Source organism: Leptosomus discolor, chromosome 12 (genome assembly GCF_034619465.1).
Source record: "Leptosomus discolor isolate bLepDis1 chromosome 12, bLepDis1.hap2, whole genome shotgun sequence".
Classification (NCBI taxonomy): Eukaryota; Metazoa; Chordata; class Aves; order Leptosomiformes; family Leptosomidae; genus Leptosomus; species Leptosomus discolor.
The window spans coordinates 140,057-159,245 of NC_141402.1; the positions used below are offsets into that span (position 1 = coordinate 140,057).

The 19,189-nt window shown below is 57.4% G+C and overlaps 1 protein-coding gene across 1 annotated transcript; it reads right to left on the minus strand.

The window, feature by feature from the left end:
- Positions 1-338: 338 nt before the first annotated feature.
- Positions 339-14,407, minus strand: CTNND1 (catenin delta 1). The gene is made up of 19 exons (XM_086472328.1): positions 14,211-14,407; positions 13,017-13,088; positions 12,574-12,732; positions 11,823-12,355; positions 7,388-7,851; positions 7,091-7,274; positions 6,685-6,802; positions 5,858-6,011; positions 5,445-5,462; positions 5,114-5,182; positions 3,520-3,647; positions 2,766-2,916; positions 2,309-2,501; positions 2,095-2,209; positions 1,449-1,536; positions 1,073-1,120; positions 852-949; positions 619-693; positions 339-423 (listed from the first exon to the last, which is right to left on the minus strand). Exons 1-19 carry the CDS (start codon positions 14,403-14,405, stop codon positions 412-414), a joined length of 2,874 nt encoding a protein of 957 aa, XP_086328454.1. The 5' UTR covers positions 14,406-14,407; the 3' UTR covers positions 339-411.
- Between the last annotated feature and the right edge of the window lie 4,782 nt (positions 14,408-19,189).

The window sequence follows — 19,189 nt, forward strand, 5'->3', positions numbered from 1 at the left end:
CTCTGTCCCTGCAGACGTCTCTGAGCAGAGGGAAGGCATGGGAGAGAAGGCAGTTCCTGGTCAAGGCAGAGATCCAGAGTCCTTTTGCAGCATCCGCGCCGGCTGATCCGGCAGAGTGAGGCAGGAGGGTTTTACTCTCTGGAGGAAGGAGGTGGTAGAGGACAGGGAGGAAGAGTTATCGGTCGAGGTGTCCCAGAACGGGGAGGTGCAGCGGTCTAGAAGAGGCAGAGTGGCCCGGGCTGCCGCTGGGCCAGTCACTTGGCTGGCTAGTTGGCACAAACAGTCCAGCAAAACAATCCAAAAGTAAGACAAGATAGAAGTCAGTCCATTCCACCACGAAGAGTTTTATATATATATATTTATATATATAATATATTATCAGCCCAAACTGAGTGGAGGCAGGGATGTCAGCTAGATCTTCTGCTGTGGAGAGAGAGAGAGAGACATTAGCATACCCAGAGAGCGAGCGAGCAGTCGAGGCATGATCATGGCCCCAGTGGGTCAGGCAGCGGTTGCAGGCAGCAGCAATCAGCAGAATTTGGTTGGCCAAAGCACCCCTAACAGCACAGCAGGATCTGTCACCGCTGTTCAGCTTGAGCAGGACACCGCGGGACATACCGACACAGGGGAAAACATGGCAGCAGCATCCTCCATGTCCTCTAACTCAGGCTGCGATTCCTGCCCCTCCTCCTGCTGCAGACACATGGGGGTTAGTAGGGGCGATGGAGCAGGGTGGCGGGGTGTTAGTTGTGGGAGCCCAATTCTTCCCTCCTCCTGCCAGCTAGGACAGTTGTGTCACCTCCTGCACCCCAGTCCTGCTCACTCTTCCCTCATTAGGAAGAGCTGCTCACCATCAACGGTGCTGCCTTCACTGGCTCCACATCTCCAGGGTCACCAGATCGGTCCAGTGTCCTGCTGTGGTCCCTCTCATTGAGTGTGGAATAGTTGTCTGGAGCAGGAGAGGGGACAGTCAGTCATGTCACCTCCACGGGATGCAGCATCATCCCCATAGATGTGAGCTCTGCCCCCTCCCAGTACACCAAGGATGCTGCCATTCCAGTCCCTTTCCTACCTGGTCCCATGTTGCTCATTGGGATCTCCTCCCGGGAGGATTTCTTGTCTACAAGCATGGGAAAGCAGCAGATCAGACACAGGCCCTGAAGCCAGGAGCAGCAGAGGAACTGCTGCCTCCCCCAGCTAGAGGCCAGACCCAGCTGCAGCCACAGCACTGTTCATCCAAGGACCCCACAGGACCTGTGTTAACTGCACCCATCATTTTTAGCCCTGAGAAGGCATCTAAAGCCTGAACCAACAGCCTTCTGTGAATAGCTGTGGCTGCCAAGAACACCAGGGCTGAAGAGCAGGGAGGGGACAAAGGCCAGCTGTTCGGGGTACCCACAAGGTGGAAGGATGACAGCGGGGACAGGTGCTGAAGGGAAGGCACGTACCTGTTTTTTGGTTCCTGTCGATGAGAGGCAAGGTGCTGTCATCAAACGAGTTGCCTCCCTGGCTCCGAGAGGCGTTGCTCAGGTTCACCTGGAGCATCAGACAGTGACCACTCACACCCTGGCCCAGACATCCCTTCCCCAACAGCACATCCCACCCCTCCAGCCCCCAGCACCAGGAACCCTCCCACAGCCCTCAAGCAAGGGGCCTGAGGCAGCCAGGGGGTGCTTCAGAGCCCCCAGCTGCACTCACACTAGAGAGCAGAGGTGGCCTGCCTGGACTGGGTCCAGGCAGCACCCAGCCTTTAAGAGCAAGAACAGCCCCAGCTTTTGGGAAAGAAACTGAGCCCTGGAGAACCTTGCTGTTCAACACTGCCCCAGTGGCTTTTAGTGCTGCAAACCTTCCTGCTTGCAGATCTACAGGCTTATGTGTGGGACACAGGGCTTAAAGCTTTACAGTATTTCTTCATTAGTAGATGGCCCACAGGAAGTCTCTACTGAGAAATAACAGAGTAGACACTTTCAAAGGTCTCCAATCCCACCAGCAAGGTAAGAGCTGAAATCCAGTACTGCCGAGCTGCAGGAACACCCTTCTCCCTGCTACAGGTCCCTTACCTACTGCCCTGGCCACAACAGGACATCCCCATACCTGGAAGTCTGACTTCTTCCAGCCTTCCTTCTCAAGGGGCTTCCGCAGCTCTTTATATCCCCAGACTGTTTGCAAGACAAGGGCAGCTGCTCGGACTTCTCTCTCTGAGCGGTTCCTAGAAAGAGGTGAAGGAAGAGATGTTTGGAAATACCCAAGGCCTCAAGGAAGCTCGTGGAGAAGCCCCTTGCATTATTCTTCTTCGAGCAGAGCCTACCCAGATTTGTTGATCAGCACCAACTTCTCAATCCCCTGCGTTTCCCGCAGCTTCTTGGCAGCTTCAAGGTTGTCTACAATTACTTCATTGATGGTGTTAAGAACTGAGACCACTGTGTCCTCGGAGAGGTTTTTGGCTGGGGTCTGCTGGCCTCCAGGCAGGTTCTTCACTAGGTTGGGGATGGCATGTTTGCCTGTGAAGGGGAAAGAGCTGGGCATGAGCAAGCGAGGAAGAGGACTACAAGGGAAAAATCACCGCAGAAGGATCAGGGATGGGTGACCAGTTTTGATGTCCCTCTCAGTGGAGCTCAGCACACACTACTCCGGGAGAGGAGCAGCAGACAGACACTGGGCTGACACCATGCCCACACACTTCTTCAGCTGCCAAGATCAGGAGGAAGGTCCTGCCTAACCCGGATGGATAGGAGAGCATGACGACCTCCCCTCAGCAGCCTCACCTATCAGCTCTTTGTTGCGTAAGTCGACAGCCAGGTTGCGCAGGGCTCCGGATGCCGCTTTCACCACTCGCTCGCTGTCGTGGCTCAGGAGGTCAGCGATGGCAGAGAGCCCCTTCTCCTGGCGCAGCGCCGAGCGGATGCACCGGCCGTACTGCAGGGGAGATGCAGAACACCAGTGTAACCTGGGCAGGCATAGTCTCTCCTCGCTCTCCGGGTTGGGGACACCACTGGGAGCCTTGCCTGCCACCCACCCAGTCTTGCGAACTGAGGGTCCTGGCTTCACCCACAGTGAGACAGACTGCAAAGGCTCCATTCCTGCCCCCAAAGATCCCCTAGCAGGCCAGGCAAGCAGAATTTCCCAGACAGTCTTTCCATACACACCAAGAGAATGCAGGCCAAGGGGCTGTTGAGCAGCCCCAAAACGTCATCCCCTGCCCCCAGCCTACAAAAAGGAAGGAACGGCAGGGAGCTGGCTGCAGGCAGGGACACAGACAGGCAGCCCTTGGGAAGACACAGCTTGCAGGGAGCACAGAGCCCTTAACAGCACAGGAGAGACCAGGTCTGCACCTCAACTATGCTGCTGAACACTATCTTCTTGGGCAGTGAGCAATACATGAAGTGAACAGCCTGAAACAGCAGTCTTGGCCACCTATGGCTCTGCTGGTACCCCAAGGGTGATGCTCCCTGCTCCCCAAGGCCCCCTTCCCTGCACTACAGATGAACATGGACACGGACAGCTCCATGAGGCACTCACCGTCCAGCTGCCAGCACACAGGTTCTGAATGGCGCCTGCCGAAGCCTCCAGGATGGCTGGAGTCTTGCTCTCCTTTAGGAGGGAGATGTATATCCGGACCACTTCTGGCTGGAAGAGGAGCTCGTAGCCTGCCAGAAGAATGCAGGTAGGAAGCACTCACTCAAGGGTTCTGCTAGCATCTAATTCAAAGGAGCACTGCTGGGCAGATGAGGCTGGAAGCTTTTACCCAGGCTCGCTGCTCCCTGGAGGCTGGATCATTGGTGGAGAGGGGGCCAGGCTGCCCCACAGTGGCAGAAACCCCATCCACCAGCACCAGCCCTGATCAGGGATGCCATGGCTGCTGCCCACAGTCCCCAGCACATCGCTGCAGCTCAGAAGAGTTTTGGGCTGAGCTGCAGCATCGCTGCCAGCGGCAAGGAGACCTCAATTTCAGCGCCACGCCTGGCTGAGAAGTGCCCAACCCAGGCAAGGACACGTGGTGGGGCAGCAAACTTGACAGCTGGAGACGTTGCGGTAGCAAAAGGCTCAGTCCGCACTCTCGGTGGGAAGAAGGGCAAACACCCTGACCAAGAAGCCACCAACACCATGTTGAAGAAGTGTGGGTTCAGCTCATCCTCAGAGACTGCAGGCACCAGGTCTCCAGCTCTCCACCACCCTAGCAAGTAGGCAGGGATCAGGCCTTCAAGTATTAACTCTCTTCCATGGAAACACACGCCCAGAAGTGACTTCTAAGGCAGCCACAAGACTGCAGTTTACAGTTGCGAGGCCAGGTTTTCCATCCTGTTCTCTATCCTCAGCTGTGGCAAGGCAAGTCCCCAGCCCCCAAAGACAGAGCTGGTGGCTTCTTGGGCTTCCACAGTGCTGCTCGCTCTTCCCACAGCCCAGGTCAGCCTGAAGAGCCACCACCACAGGTTTTTGCTGCTCACAAGGTCAGGTCTGTCCTAAGTTTCCTCGTGATCCTTCTAGCTTGACTCTTTGTATCCCTGGGAGCACCAGGGTCCTCCCAGGAACCACAGGGTGTTTTGGGGCAGAAAGAGCTGATCTTGAGCCCTGGGCTAATGCCCACTGCCTGGCCAGCCAGAAAGAGGCTGTGATTCACAGCCCTCCAGGCAGCGAGACATTTGTCCCCAGAGGCTTCTTGGAATGACCCACACTGATGCTGGAGAATGCTTTAATGCAGAGGTTTCTGGCTTTAAGTCCTGCCTGTTCTTCATGCCCAGGAGAGAGGAGCAGGCAAGAGGGCAATTGTGCTGAGAAGTCCAAGACCACCATAGAGTGCTACTGTTCCTAGGGCTGTGCCACCATGCTGTCCCTCAGTCCCTAAGGCAACGGGTCCCTCTGCAGCCCCAGGAAGCCTGTTTTGAGGCAGCACTGACCTCCTCCAAGCACAACAAGCACCCTCACAACTGTGGCAGAGCTAGTGTTTTAACAGGCACCTGGGCAACCAGAAACATACCTCCTCCAAACCAAAACTCTGCCCATTTGAGAGACTTGCTTCAATTGGAAGTCAACTCTACTCACTCCTCTCCTGGACTGCTTGTGGAAAAGCAGCCCTGCACACCCAAGCCTTGCGCAAACATACAGAAGAACACACCTTTGGCTGGAGTTGTTCTTCTGGGAAAATCCACTGTTTCAGCACCAGGGTCTTCTGGGAGCTTTTTACCTTCAAAGGGCAAGCAGAGAGGCATAAGACACCTCCTTTCCCCACCTGTCTCAGCCCAGCAGCTCTTTGCCACTTGCTGCAAGAACAAGCCCAGAGGTGAGCTGAAGCTAAGCTACCAACATGTCCCAGGAGGGGACATCAGGGGCATTAGCCACACCGCAGGCAGTACGCGCCCAGCTGGAGGTGGGGTGGGGGGAACAAAGAGAGCTAGAGAAAGCACCCAATCAAATCATGGAAAAATTTAAACCAAGAGCACACTCACCTCTGGAGAACCATTCGTCTATTGGCGAAGCGGAGAGAAGGACAGGAGAGAAGGGAGGCAGGAGGAGAGAAGTGCCGACAGCATCATGAGGCAGATCATTTGGCAAGAAAGCAAAGGGAAGGGGCAACACAGGAGAAAAGGGGAGGTGTGGAGTTAGTGGACATCTATCCATCACCATCCCACCACCACAGAAACCCACCATCAGCTTGTGTCAAATGCTTTGAGTAAGCCAAGCGGTAGCTCCCAGAGCCAGGGGAGGCATGGACCACTGCGTCTCCAGAGAAAGGTGCAGTTTAGACTTCACACATGAGATGCCAGGGTAGGAGCACACAGACCCCAGACCACCCTCAAGTTCCACTGTAGTAGATCTGTCTTTATCCCACCTCCCTCCATGCTGCTGCCACCCAACAAACCTTTGCCCTTCTTGGCACCAAAGCAGCTCGCAGCGTGGGGTCCAGCATTGGTGGCAGGGGCCAGAGGTGTCTCCTGGTAGCGCTCGGCATGGGGAATCTCTCGGTGAACTTGGTAGGACAAGTTTCTCAGCAGGCACACACAGTTCTCCACCAGCTAGAGACAAAGTCAGATAGTTTGACGTGGAGCAGCACATTCCCATTGCACGTCTCTGAACGAGGGCCTCATCACAGCTTGCAACCCAGAGCCAGGCCAAGGGGGTCTGAACTGGGATCAGAGGGATACACAGCTCCATCTCAGATGGAGCTGGAGCATGCCCCCGTCCCAAAGCAGGCATGGCCAGTTCTGCAGGCATGAGTTCATACTTTTCTGGGCCAAAATCACTCTGCTATAAGCACAAAAGGTCCAAACAAAGGCTTAAGGAAAACTCAAGCCTCTCATCAAAGCAGATCAGGAAGCCTTAAGCCAGGGGATACCAGCATGGGCATGAGCAACACCACGAGATCCCTGTTGGAGAGCCAACATTCCTACTGCAAACTGCAGGCTGAGTGCCAGATAACTCCTGGTCAAGCAGTACCCAGGCCAAAACCCACACAGCCTCTCTTCCCAAGTGGAGATCGTGGAAAGGTGGGAGTATAGAGTGGGTTTTCCAAAGCTAGTCCTGTCAGACCAAATCCCTCTCTGGTGAAGATATCCCCTCCGACCTGTCCATTCTTCATTTGACTTGGGATGAACCCAGAGCCAGCCACCACAAACAGCAGAGCACTGCTAGAGCTGGTTGACAAGGGCAGAGCTCTACATGTGGCCCAATGAACCCCTGCTGTGGTACCTTGCTGTCTGAGTCCTTCTGGCCAATCTCAGACTGGACAATGTAGATCAGGGCATCCACCAGCCCGTCACATTCCCGCAGCTTCCGACGGGCCTCGCTCCGCTCAGAGCTCACATTCCTGGGAGACAGGAGAACAGAGTCATGGGAGACAGCTGAGGGCAGGCGAGGAGCAGCCCACGCTCAGCAGAGCTCAAGCCAGAGAAAAGCTCCTGTAGCTCCCCTCCACCAAGAGAAGCTCCTCCAAAATCAAGGACTGCATCACCAGCAGCTGTCCTAGGAGAGCAACTCCTCCACAGACCTCCTTTGGCAGTCCCAGAAAGCTACCAGGAACAGCTATGAAGGAGCATCACAGCAGCCCCAACTCATGCCAGCACTCTGCCAGCAGCTGGTAGCCCCCGTCCCATACCTAAGGCAGCCAGCAGTATTGGTGAGCACCGACTCCCACTCGATATGGCGGGGTTTCGAGTCCTCATTGGGTTCCCGCTCCCAGCCTGAACGGGGAATAACCACCTCATCGGTCAGAGCGTGTAGTGCATGATCCACAATGGCCATCTTGATGGAGTCGTGCGAGGACAGGTTCCACAGTGTTCCTGCAATGCCACAATCAGGAGGTGATCAAATCAGACCATGTGGGCTTAAAAACCCACACTGGGCATCCCTCACGACACAGATTAGTCCCTCCTCTCCTCCCTGGAGCCATTACCTGTGATGACCTCTGTGAGGTCCATGTCATGGGCCTTCCGCAACAGGCGCACCAGAGCAGGTACCCCATCGCAGTTCTTGATGGCAATCTTATTGTCTTGGTCCTTGCCAAAGGAGATGTTCTTGAGGGCTCCACAGGCACCATAGTGCACCTCTTTCTTGGGATGGTCTAGCAATCCCACCAGCACAGGAATGCCCTTGAGCTTGCGCACCTCCGTCTTCACCTTGTCGTTACGATAGCAGAGGTGCTGCAGGTAGGCGGCCGCATTGGACTTGACGGCGTCGAGCCGGAAGCTCAGCATGGCTATTACCTCCGGCAGCTCTGGCTGGCGCCAGTTACCTGGGGCCGGACCTCCCTTCCGCAGGCTGTCCAGACTAGCCAAGCTACCCCGCTCATGCTGAGCCAGAGGGGCCCAGTAGTACCGGTCAGGGGCCACTTCATCCACCAGCATATCTTCATAACTCCTAGGAGAGAAGACAGCAGGCATTGGCACGAGCCCTAGACCTAGGGGGGGGATGCTGTGCCCCCGCCAACCCACCAGAAGATGGGCCAAAGCGCACAGGGTGTCTAGACACCACTACCCTCCTGGAGTGCGAGGCAGGCTCCCATCGAGGGCTGGGAGTCAGGCGGCAGAGCAGCATTGGGGCCCCTTCCTGCTCCCCACACAGGGTCCAGCCGCAGCCCATAGCTGCAGAAGGCCACCCCCACATGTCCCCAGGCCCGCTCAGGAAGCGGCACTCGCTCCCCAGAAGAGGGCAGCCTCCACAGCTCTTCCAGTCCCTTCCCACCCACAGACCGGGTTTAGCTTTGCGTCGGAGGCTGGTTCCCAGTCTCTGCACAACCTCCGCGGAGGCAGGAGCAGCCCCGAGGCACAAAGCGCCACTGGGGCCCGCAGCCCCCAGAGGGCAAGCTCACCCCCGACGGCTGGGAGTGGAAGTCGCCCGGGAGCTGGCCGGGCACCCAGCGCAGCGCTGCCGGCACCCAGAGCCGGGCCGCCCCCGCCGCCGCAGCCCAGGACACCGGCTCGCTGCAGCCAGACCGAGCCGCTGTCGTTCCTGCAGAGCGTCCCAGCTACAGCAAAGGCGTTCAGCCAGGACAGGGCTCAGACTCTTGCCTGTGGATGCCGGGCAATACGCACAAATTGCACTGCTGCCCAGAGGACAGGCTTCGTCGGGCATCGAGACACCCGGTGTCCAGGGATCAACCTCGCTGCTCCCAGCTCAGGCACAGGGAAGAGCTGTGGTCCCGCACTCCTGCCCTGGTGAAGAGTGGTTCACCCACGGACCTAGCAGCACTGGGAACGGGCCCCAACAAAGACACAAAACTGAAAGAAAGTGCAAGTAGTCCCCCGTACACCAAGGTGACATTTAAACACTCCCAGAACATACACTACACAGAATCCCAGATTCTCACCCTGTTTTTATAATCACTGGGAACACAATCCTTCTTCCACCCAGGCAAAGGAATCCAGCGATTTCCAAGAGAAGTGGATGGGCACTTAAACAGAGGGGCCTGACTGCTGCTGTCACCCTTGCCAGGGCACTGGAGATGCACAACCAAGGTCCAAGATGAGGTAGCATCCTCTGGCTCACATCTGCCCTAGGGACTGCTCAGCCACCTTCTGAGCTCCCAAATCAGGTGCAGGCAGCCTCCTGCCCCTGAGCAGCCACGGAAAGTTGCAATGAAGGATGGTAACAGGTTCTGCTCCCTACACCACCACTTCCCATACAGCCTCTGGTACAGGACTCACCAAAACCACCAGCTCCACGTGGCAGCTACTTCCACAGCCACATCCCGCCGCAGGTGCTGCTGCACAGCTGCCCACATGGTGCCACCACAGATAGTGGCAGAGGGCTGCGAGGTTGGCTTTCAGCATGTCCCAACGGGGAAATGAGCTGCTTGCCACATGGCCTGGCTACCAAGAGATGCCGAGGAGTCTTCTCCAGGGAGTTGCTCCCCACTCTGTGGGGCAAGGCGCTCTGTGCACCACATCAACCACCACCACCATCCCCACAGCAGAACAACGCAGAAGCAAGACGCAGCCAAGCGCCAGCACTGCAAACAAGCCACTTGATAATTGTCAACACAGCTAGCAGCTGATCTTGCTCCCATGCCAAGACTCACACACCCCAAAAGGGAGCTCCTGCCCAGCAGTGAGAGTCATTCAGGGCTGGATCCCACCCTGCCCCTCCAGGAGAGATGGGGCTGGCAGGGAAGGGGGAGCATACCCTGCGTTGCCAGTGAACCCCCCCTTCCCTCTTCCTCTGCAGAGCAGGAGCTCCGAGAAGAGCCACCGGAGAGGGGACCCAAGTGCTTTGCAGCCGATGGCAGCCAGCACGTGCTGCATCTCAGCTCAACATGCTCCTTCGTCTGCCGTGTGCCTGGCAAGCTGCCTCCCTGAAGGAAGTCATTAACAGCCAGGCCCCTGCTCAAGACAAACATCTCTGAGGCAGGGGGGATGCTGATCTTGCCTGTTCCCGTTCCTGCAAGCCAGGCAGCTGAGTGTGGATGGTAACTGAGAAGGCAGGGGACAAGCCAAGCTCAACAGTGCCTGGATTCCATAGATTGCTGCAATCTTTATTGGTCTGCCTGGGGAGAGAGAGCCTGCTTCTGGGCTGCACCGACCTATCTTCCATACCCTGCACATCCCTGCAGGACAAGGCAACATCTCCACCAGGGCTGCTCTTTGGCCATGCTTGGAAGCAGGACCTTCTCCCTCTGTCGTGACCTAAGTCCCTCAGTCTCCCACCTGGCTGCAGCTCCTGCAACTCCTGTCCTCAAGGATCTGGAGGGGCAGAAGGAGCATGGACACCATCCCAGCAGAGATGACTCATGGTCTCAAAGGCCAAGCAGTTCAGACCAGGCCATCCAGGAAGGGCTCCTAGGCCCACATGCTGGGCAGGACATGAACCCAGGGAAAGACTGCAAGCCAGAGCCTTCTGTCCTGGCAGGCATTCGCTCCCTCCACAGCTCCTTGAAGGCTGGAGCAAAGCAGTGACAAGTCAGACAGGCCTGCTTAACCCCTTCTGCCCAAGCTGCTCACCTAGGGGCTAGCCATGACAGCCACATGCTCAAAACTGTTAATGCTGGCTTCGGCTTCTTGTAGGCTGCTTCAGACAGTGCAGGCAGCGGGGGCAGCAGCCTTGACTGCCCTCCTCTAGCTGGTACAAGCTTCCCAAGGCAAGGCAGGCTGGGGAAATCAATGTGGGTGAACAACCGCTCCGACTGGCTCAGCACAGCAACAGAAACACTTGTGCTGGCACAAGCCGGAAGGATAAAGCTCCTCCTCTACTCCCTTCAGCAGCCAGGAGCTACCCTGGGGGTTTACAGTACGCACCTCGAGACGGGCAGATCTCAGGCAGGGGCTGGCAAGAGTCTCCTTTCCCTTGGGTCTCTCCCTCCCGCCTCTGTTTTACGCCCTAGGAGCTTAAGCAGCCTGTGCTCAGCTTTACCTGTCTTCCCCCCCACCCAGAGACAATCAGGAGACGTACATCCACGCTAGCCTGCTGACACAGCACCCTCCCCATCTCTGGGACCCAGCTCAGCCCCTTGCTCCATTCCTACCTCACCACTCTCCAAGCTGTCCTCCAGCATCTCCCCAAACCCCACTTGACAGCCCAGGCAGCAAGCAGAGGAGGCCGAGAGGCTTAAGCAGGCAACAGCAGCGTTTGTGCAAGAGACATGTCTAGCAGAAGACACCAGTCCACAGGAATCACAGCCTCAGGCACGTAATACCCCAGGACGCCTGGCTACAATACCTGGCAGGGCAGTTAAAGGACCACCAAGACCCTGCTCTACGTGCCCAAAGGCAGCCGCAGTCTGGTGGGGCAGCTGCTCAGCAGTCAAGCTGGAGGCGCCGTCAATCACACACAAACGAGGGGGAGAAGCTCTTACCGCCAAACAGGTTGAGCAGCTTCTCCGGCCCTGCCCTGCACAAGGGCCGGGCTGTGCTGCAGGAACGCTCCCCGGGGCACTGCAGGGCTGCCTTCGCTCACCCCAGCCCGGGGCTCAGCCCCGCTCGCTCCCCGGGGCTGCTCTGGGTTCGGCAGGAGCTCGATCGCGAGGCTGCTGCTACTTCTGATGTGGGGCTGTGCTGCACACCCCCCATCAGGCACCGTTCCCAACAGGACCAAGCCAGGCTGGGGCGCAGATGAGCCTGCCATCCCACGAGCACAGTGGGTGCCACAGAGAGGGAAGGGCCTGGAGCTACATCCAACCACCCAGTGGAACTCCTTGCTGCAGGAGGACTGGCTCAATTAGCACCAAGTTTTAACCACCAATTAAGCAGACAATTAGAAGTGGATGCAAGTTTTCTCCCAAATGAGCCACGTGTGACTCAGCTCATGGTATGTCTCTGCAGTCTTCCTTCCTCCACAGAGGGTCAGGTTAAAGGGACCCTGTAGCATTCCCCATCCCAGTGCTTCCAGCCACGTACCTGAGCCGCCGCCGAGGATCAGACGGGGTCCCTGCCCGCCTGGCCGTGCCGTAGTCAGACATAAGCCCGTAGTCCACATCTTCAAATCCCACGCTGCGCTGGTCATCCTCCAGGCCGTATGGCTCAGGGTGGAAATGGTTGAGGTCCATGTTGCTGCCCCCAACACGTACTTGAGGCTGAGGGCCATAGATGTCCTGACGGCTGGGGGCCCGGTAGGTGTCCATGGAGGGGCGGTAGCGCTCATCAATGCGGGTGACACGAGACAGGCTGCCATAGCTGTGATCGCTGCCCAAGTAGCCGTCCTCGTAGGGGCGGCCGTAGCCATCAGGGTAGTGGTAGTTACGAGGCAGGGTGGCTGTGCCCGGCTGGCTCAGGTAGCCACCAGGGCCCCCGTTGCCGTTCTTGCGGAAGTTCCTGTCCATGGTCTGGACATAGTTGCTGGTGACGGGGGAGGTTTCCAAAGGTAACCCATCAGGCCCCACTGGCACCTGCTGCACCGTCCGGGTGGTCACTGTCTTCACCACTTTCTTCACCTAGAGGGATAGATGCAGGACATACTCCCACCAGGAAATCCACCACACCCCTGCATCCCCAGGTACCCATTCCAGCCCAGCACCTTACTCCAGGAAGATTTCACACCCCGTTTTCAGCTCACAGCATGGCAAGCTGGCAGACATCACAGCTGTAGCACCCCAGCCATCAGGGTCCCTGGTGAGAGCCCTGTCCCTCCAAGCTCCCCCCTGGCCTGTACCGTGGTCTCTGTACGCCGAGTCGTCCCATCGTCTGATGTCTCCACAGACACAACCGACATGGCCCCTTCCGGGTCCTCCTCCATGGTGTATGTCTCCTCCACGATCTGGCCCGGGTCCTGCATCCTGGGGATTGTGCTGTACAAAAGGTGGCTGTGGTCCTGAGAGGAGCAAGGGACAGGCAGTCAGGTCCCACCACCACCACTGGCCTCCCTCCCTGGAGTCAGCTGGCCAAGAGATCTCACCTCTCAGGGAGCCCCGATATCCTCTTGCATGGGAGGGGGGCGTCAACAACTCCACACCCAAAGTCCCTTCAAGCCTGTATTGGCCACATTAGAACACAAGTGCTCCTCCCCCAGCTAGGGTGGAGACGCTGGAGCCCTTCCCCTGCACCCCCCACCCAACAAGCAGGCTGCCCACAGCCAGAGGGCTCAGCTCCCCTCACCTGAGGCCCGTTGAGCTTCAGATCTGGGTATTTCTGCCTTTCCAGGTCAGCATCGCCCAAGAAACGGCCGTTCTGAAACACACAGCAGCACAGGAGGCCTGTTACTAGACTGATCTCCCACTGCTGGGATCCCATATATCCATGCCCCTGCCACTTCGCTGCCAGGCCCTGAGCAGGCCACCTCCTGCATCTGACAGAGACACCCGTGTGTCACACCCAGGAGAGGAGCACACTCCTCTAGTGTCTGTGCAACACTCAGCAAACCACTCCCCATTGCAGGCTGGGGAAGAGTTGGAGGATACACCACTCAGCCCCCCTCCAGACACCCCAGCTCTTCCACGGTGCCCACACCCTCCTGATGGAATGGCCAAGAACCTTCCCTGCTCCCCAGCGTGGCCCTTCCACATATTTCGATGCAGGAGCCACAAGCGACATCCCAGAGGCTGCCCAGGATCACAAGGGAACAGCATGGTCGCTCAGTGGCTGATTGCAGAGTGCTACTGTGCGTCTCTCTTGCGCTCCCCCTCTGCCCACCCCTTCCTTCCCCAACCCACACATCTCTCCTAGCAGCACCACCACCTTCCGCAGCCAGAAAGGCACCTGCCTCCTGCACACCACCACGCACGCACCAGCCCTCCGAGCACCCCTCTCCAAAACAGAGCCTGGGAAAGTGAGAAGAGGAGAGAAACCTCAAGCCAATGCAGATGAAACCACATTTCCAGCCCTGTAGAGAAAAGACCTCTCCCCCAGCCCTGGTTTGGCTGGTTTGGAGATAGACTGAGACTCCAGGGATTTGTCTATCATCACGCGAGAGGGAGACACACATGCTCCCCTACAGCCGTACACCAACCCCTGCATTTTAGCCACCTTCCAAGAAGCTGAGTGGGATGGGGAGCAAAGATGCCCAGGTACTGAATATAGTCAGCTCCAACCAGAGCTGACCTGGTAGCAAGACCCTCCAGGCTGACTCCCTCTCCCCACAAGACTCTGGCTGCTGAGGTAGGTTCGCACATCCTCAGATCACCTCCAGCACCATTAGTGGTACAAGACTGGCCTAGCCCTCCTCCACCTCACACATCCACGGAGGGCCAAAGGAAGGGAGCCAGGCCCGGGGCTGCCCTCACCGAGGCGGGATTGACACAGACAGTGGCTCCAGGAGCCTCTGCACCCACCTCTGACGAGGGGGTTTTTTACCTGATGCCGCCGGGTGAGCGTGCCGTTGGCCAAGCCCGGGCCGGTGTCCTGTGGGGAGACCCGGACTCTTTCCAGTTGGGCTGAGACATGGCGCCGTTCCTCCTCGAGCGCCCGGGTCAGCTTCTCGAACTGTGCCTCCTGCTCCTTGACAGAGGCAAGGATGCTGGCGGTCGACTCCACTTCTGAGTCGTCCATGGGTGATGGGTGCCCAGGACGGGCAGGGCAGGGGGCACAGGTAGGCACAAGCGGAGGTGGCTTGGTGTCAAGGTGAGGGGAAGAAAAGTGACCCAGAAGGGCAGCAGCCCCTCCGCACTGCACATGATTTGGGGGAGGAAAGGAGGAGAGAAGAGCGGTCAGAAGAGACTGATCTCATTAAGACAGATTCTCAGAACAAGAAAAAAAAAATTATCTCACAGCATTAACACCCATTCCCACCCACCACCAGATTGCTGGCAAAAGGGTCTCAAGAGCAGCACAGCCCCAGGCGTGACTGAGATGCTCCTTGCCCCAGCATTTAAGCTTGGGAAAGCAGTGCTTTCGGGGCAGAAGGTCCTCCCCCATCATGCCAAACAGCTGGGGTTAAAGCCAGGTTCAGAAGAGCTGGTGTGTGTGGAGGAGGTTCCCTCTTCCCAGAAGAGCCCTCCTCAGGCTGCAGGAGAACCTCCCCTACAAAGAAAAGCTGCCAGCAGTCAGTGGCAGGAGGGGAGGGCAGATCCCCGGGGCAGAACAGGGGACACACTCCCAAAGAATGAGAAACGACACACATTCCACTATTTCCCTCAGGGAAGGGCTGAGGGAGAGGGCTGTGTTACTTATCTGCTCTGGCTTCCCTAGTGTGATAATAAGTGGGGAGACAGCCCCAGCTCCTCATCTCTCTCCTACCCAGGAAAGGGGATGAAGTGGGACAGGATCCCCCTAAAGGGGACCCCATAAGACCCTTTGCTGCCAAAACTCACCACCCTCTCACCAGGGCACTCAAGGCTGCAGCCAACCCAGCAGGTCCTCAGCCCACAGATCTAGGGATAGGCAATGGCTTGGACCCCTCCAACATCCCCTCAACAAAGGAGAATAGTGAACAAGCATACCACAATCAATGTATTTTGGGAAAGGCAATATTCTTCCATACAGACCTGTTAGAGGAGGAAGTTCAGGTTTGATTGGCAAAGGCACGGGACAGCCAGGTCTAGACGCAGAGAGTCATGGGAGAAATAGCCCAGCCACCACAGTGAGGAAGCAGGAGGGAAGAGAGCTGCAGGGACAGCGGACAGGAGGTCAAAAAAAAAAAAATCACACAAGTGAACTCAAAACAGAAGGTAGGGCAGGCAACAGACATGGGAAACTGGCTCCTCTCTCCCACCCCCTCTTCTCTGAGGGATGGAGCAGTATCTGGAGAGGGCCAGTGGGGTGGCAAACGTGGCAATGTTCCCACAGCAGCCTCCACAGGGACTCCAGCATCCCTGACTGTTCTCAACCAAAGGGGGAACGGCACAAGCAGAGAGGAGTGGCAAGGCCTCAGCCCTCCACCCCCTGTGCAGCCCTGCCGAGTCCCAGCAAGCCCGCCAGAGGTTTTCCCAAACCTGTGCAGTCACGGCAGGCATGTGGGGACTCGTTTGAGCCAGGCAGACGGCACAGAAACTGCTTTCCCACGGTCTTCAGCATCAGCTCTGCCCACCCCCCCAGTGCCACCACCCCAGTGTGGCTGTAATGGCAACCTGGGACTGAGAGCACAGGCAGTATTGCCCCTCCACAGAGTCCTGTCCCATCTGCCTCCCACAGCCCCATGCTCCCTGGCAGCCCTGCCTCTCCAGTCCCAGCCTGCAGCAGATGCTGCTTCAGAGGAGGACTTTTGGGTTTGGGTTTGTTTTGGTTTTTTGGTTTTATTTTGCGGGTTTTTTTTTTTTTTAAGAATTTCCCACACTATCTCAAGCGTATCCAGATGAAACCCTTCCTGAAATGCCTTTCCCACTCCCAACCAGTCCACTCCTCCCTGTGGCTCTGCCCCCCTCAAGCTTCCCTCGGACACAGGCAGCCCTGGCGCTTATCAGACACCACCACGACTGTGCCCAGCAAAGCAAGGTGGACATTTTCCAAGTGCTTTGGAAGCTGCCTGCAGCATGTTTGAACATCTGGTCACCGCCACCCTGTAATCTGCCTTCATCAATAAAAAAATCCAGTTCTACTCATGCCCATGTGGTGCCCAGCAAAAGATGAAGCCGTGGCACACGCATACCTGCTCCAGGCCACCTCAGCTCCGAGCACCCCGCCGCAGCCCAGTGTGGGCTGGGATGCTCACCGGCCAGTCCACACCCTGGGAGGAACGCAGCCCATCACTCTTGGCTCAGGAACCCAAGCAGGCTTTCAGAGGCTTCCAGACATGATTCCTGGCTCATACAGGCAGCTTTCCACTCCTCCCACCTTGCAACAGGTATGCCCCAAGGCTTTTTTCAACAGATTGACTCCCCAAGCCTTGTATGGAAATGCAGAGACCGCTGTGACCCTTGCTGCTTCGAGGTCTCACCTGCCCCACAGATTTGCAACAGACATTCTCTGAAGGAGAGGCTTGATGCCTCCCAGAACAGTGCTGACACATCCCAACTCTCACCCTTAAGTCAAACACTCCCCATCTTTGCTAGGCATCCACCCACTTCAAGCAGGGACACTTCTGGGACTCCTGACTGAAGGTCACAGTCAGTCCGCATGGACACAGAGCAGGTCTGCAGGGACCAGCTCCAGAGGGCCCCACTGCAGGGACACTGCTGCAGCCAGCCAGGTGCTGGGGAAAGGCAGCCTGGGCCACCGACCTGGTCCCTCTCCCCCAAGAAAAGGGGAGCATCTCTTTGCCACATCCTAGACTTCTCCAGCAGGTCAGGGGATGGTCCTACCACCCAAACACCCTACACACCTGGAGCATCCAAAACCCCAGCGGCTTGCTGCAATTTGTTTCCAGAGCGGTATTTCACCAATCCCTTTTAAAGAGAGGACACCCTCCTACAGAGAAGGGATTCTCCACAACATGACATGGCCTTGCCCAAGTAGCTGTGCTGCTATGTAACAGCTCCCCACCCCTGCCCTCAACCATCTGTATGCTGAAGAGGCAGATTTTTCGGGTGCATGAGGACAGAGCCAGCATGCGGGCTTCAAGGAGAGATTTAGTTGAGTCCCTGCTCTTATGATCGGGCTCATTTGCTTGCAAGCAGCCTCAGCGCTGAGCGGCGAGCACAGACCAGCAGGGCTTGCCTCTGCGGGAAGGCAGGGAGAGGACAGACAGCAAGCCCAGCAGATTCCTCCAGCCCTGTGTGGCTGCCAGGCAGGCCCTGCACAGCCAGCAATGCCTCCCCAGCCCCAGGTCCCCACCTCCACACGTCCCCTGGGAACACGGCCCGGAGATTGGGGGAAGCTAACAATGAAACTTGCAGGGGCGTTACAGGCCCCAGATAAGGGACCAGAGCAGCCATGAGGCTGTTTCCTTCCTGTCTCTTCCACAGGGAGTAAACACAACAGCAGGGGGAAGGAACAGGACAAGTCCCTCGCCCGCCAGCTCTCCTTGTCCCTCGCACTCACAAATTCCCCTCCAGCCCAGGCAGGAGGAGGTACAGGGACACACAGAGGCCCCCCCTTCCCCTTCAGGCCACCAGGTCAGAGCAGAAAGGCTCAGGGAGAGGAGGCAGCCAAGGGGCTTTCAGGGAGCCTGTAACATCAGGGCAGCCAGTGGAGGGGCTGGACTGTGGTCCCAGGCTGGGTGCAGTCCATGGCTCTGCAGACCCATGGACACTCAAGAGTGGCCACCCGAGGGTCTCTCCACAGGATCAGGACACATGCGTGGTTGTCACTCCTGCCCTGAACAGCAGGCACAGCTCTATCACGGGCAAGAGGTGCCAGCGGAACAGGGTACCCACTGCCCCAGGCGGCTCTCCCAGCTCTCCTCCCGAGGCCTCTGCCATGAGGACACACCACCTCCCTCCGCCCTCCTTCTAGCCACCTAGCCTACATTGATCCAAAATTAAAGACATAACTACCACAAAGCAGTGCCAGGTCCAGAGAGATTAGCAAGCGCTGTCCCCAGCTCTCCCTGCAGACACATGCCAGCACCATCCCGGGCTGGAGCACAGCCCTGCCCTTGCAGCTGGCTAACACACAAACCCCAAACAGCCACTCAGCCTTACACCCTCCCAGCTGTGGAGAATCTGGGCCCCTCTTCAACCTCTCAATGCCAGCTCAGGGAACTGGTCATCTTCAAAGCAAGACAGAGAGGGGAGGGAAGAGGAGAGCCACAGCTACGCACCCTGATCACGGCAGCCCCAAGCCCCTGACAGCTCAAAGCCAAGCATGCCGGATCCCACAAGGGTGAAATTCCAGGGATGGCTTTGCACACATTCCCCCCTCCTCCTCCCCAGCTTCTGAAGATACAACTACAGAGCATTTTTCCAGAGCCAGACCCTGACCATCTTTGAGGACGGCTGCAAGAAAGCCTTTTCATCATGAGAGGCACTTGCTGACACACCCGTTACTTAAAAACCCCAGCAAGCCAAAAATATTTCTGCTGGCTTGATTCAGGGCAAAACAAAATCCTAAAGACAAAACACACCCCAGAGCAGCCTCTGCCCCAGGGCAGAAGCAGCACCAGAGCACTTCCCCACCGTGGCTATCAGTCCAAGGAGACCCCCAGGGACCAACACAGGTACCCAGAAAGCTTTACATCCAAATCCCTTTGGCCTCATCTTCCAACTTCCTGGACCCAGCACAACCCTGCACTGCACCCAGGGGACCTGAAGCCAGAGCAGGTCCACCAGAGAGGTGTCCAACATGCAGTGCCTTCGGAGAACGCCCCCCTTGCTGTCAGGGACACAGCCACAAGCAGATTTGCATGCACAGAGCTTCCCTCCACAGGTACCCACTGTAATCTTGCTGGTTGGACTAAAGGCTTGGTAGCAGCCAGAATGACACCTTAAGCCCTGACCAAGGCCTCCAGAGCTCTTCCA

Coding starts and splice junctions, on each gene's coding strand:
- CTNND1 (XM_086472328.1), bottom strand. CDS start 14,405: ATGGACGACTCAGAAGTGGAGTCGACCGCCAGCATCCTTGCCTCTGTC. Junction 13,089..14,210: donor CGCTCACCCGGCGGCATCAG/GTAAAAAACCCC, acceptor TGTGTGTTTCAG/AACGGCCGTTTCTTGGGCGA. Junction 950..1,072: donor AATGAGCAACATGGGACCAG/GTAGGAAAGGGA, acceptor CTCCTGCTCCAG/ACAACTATTCCACACTCAAT.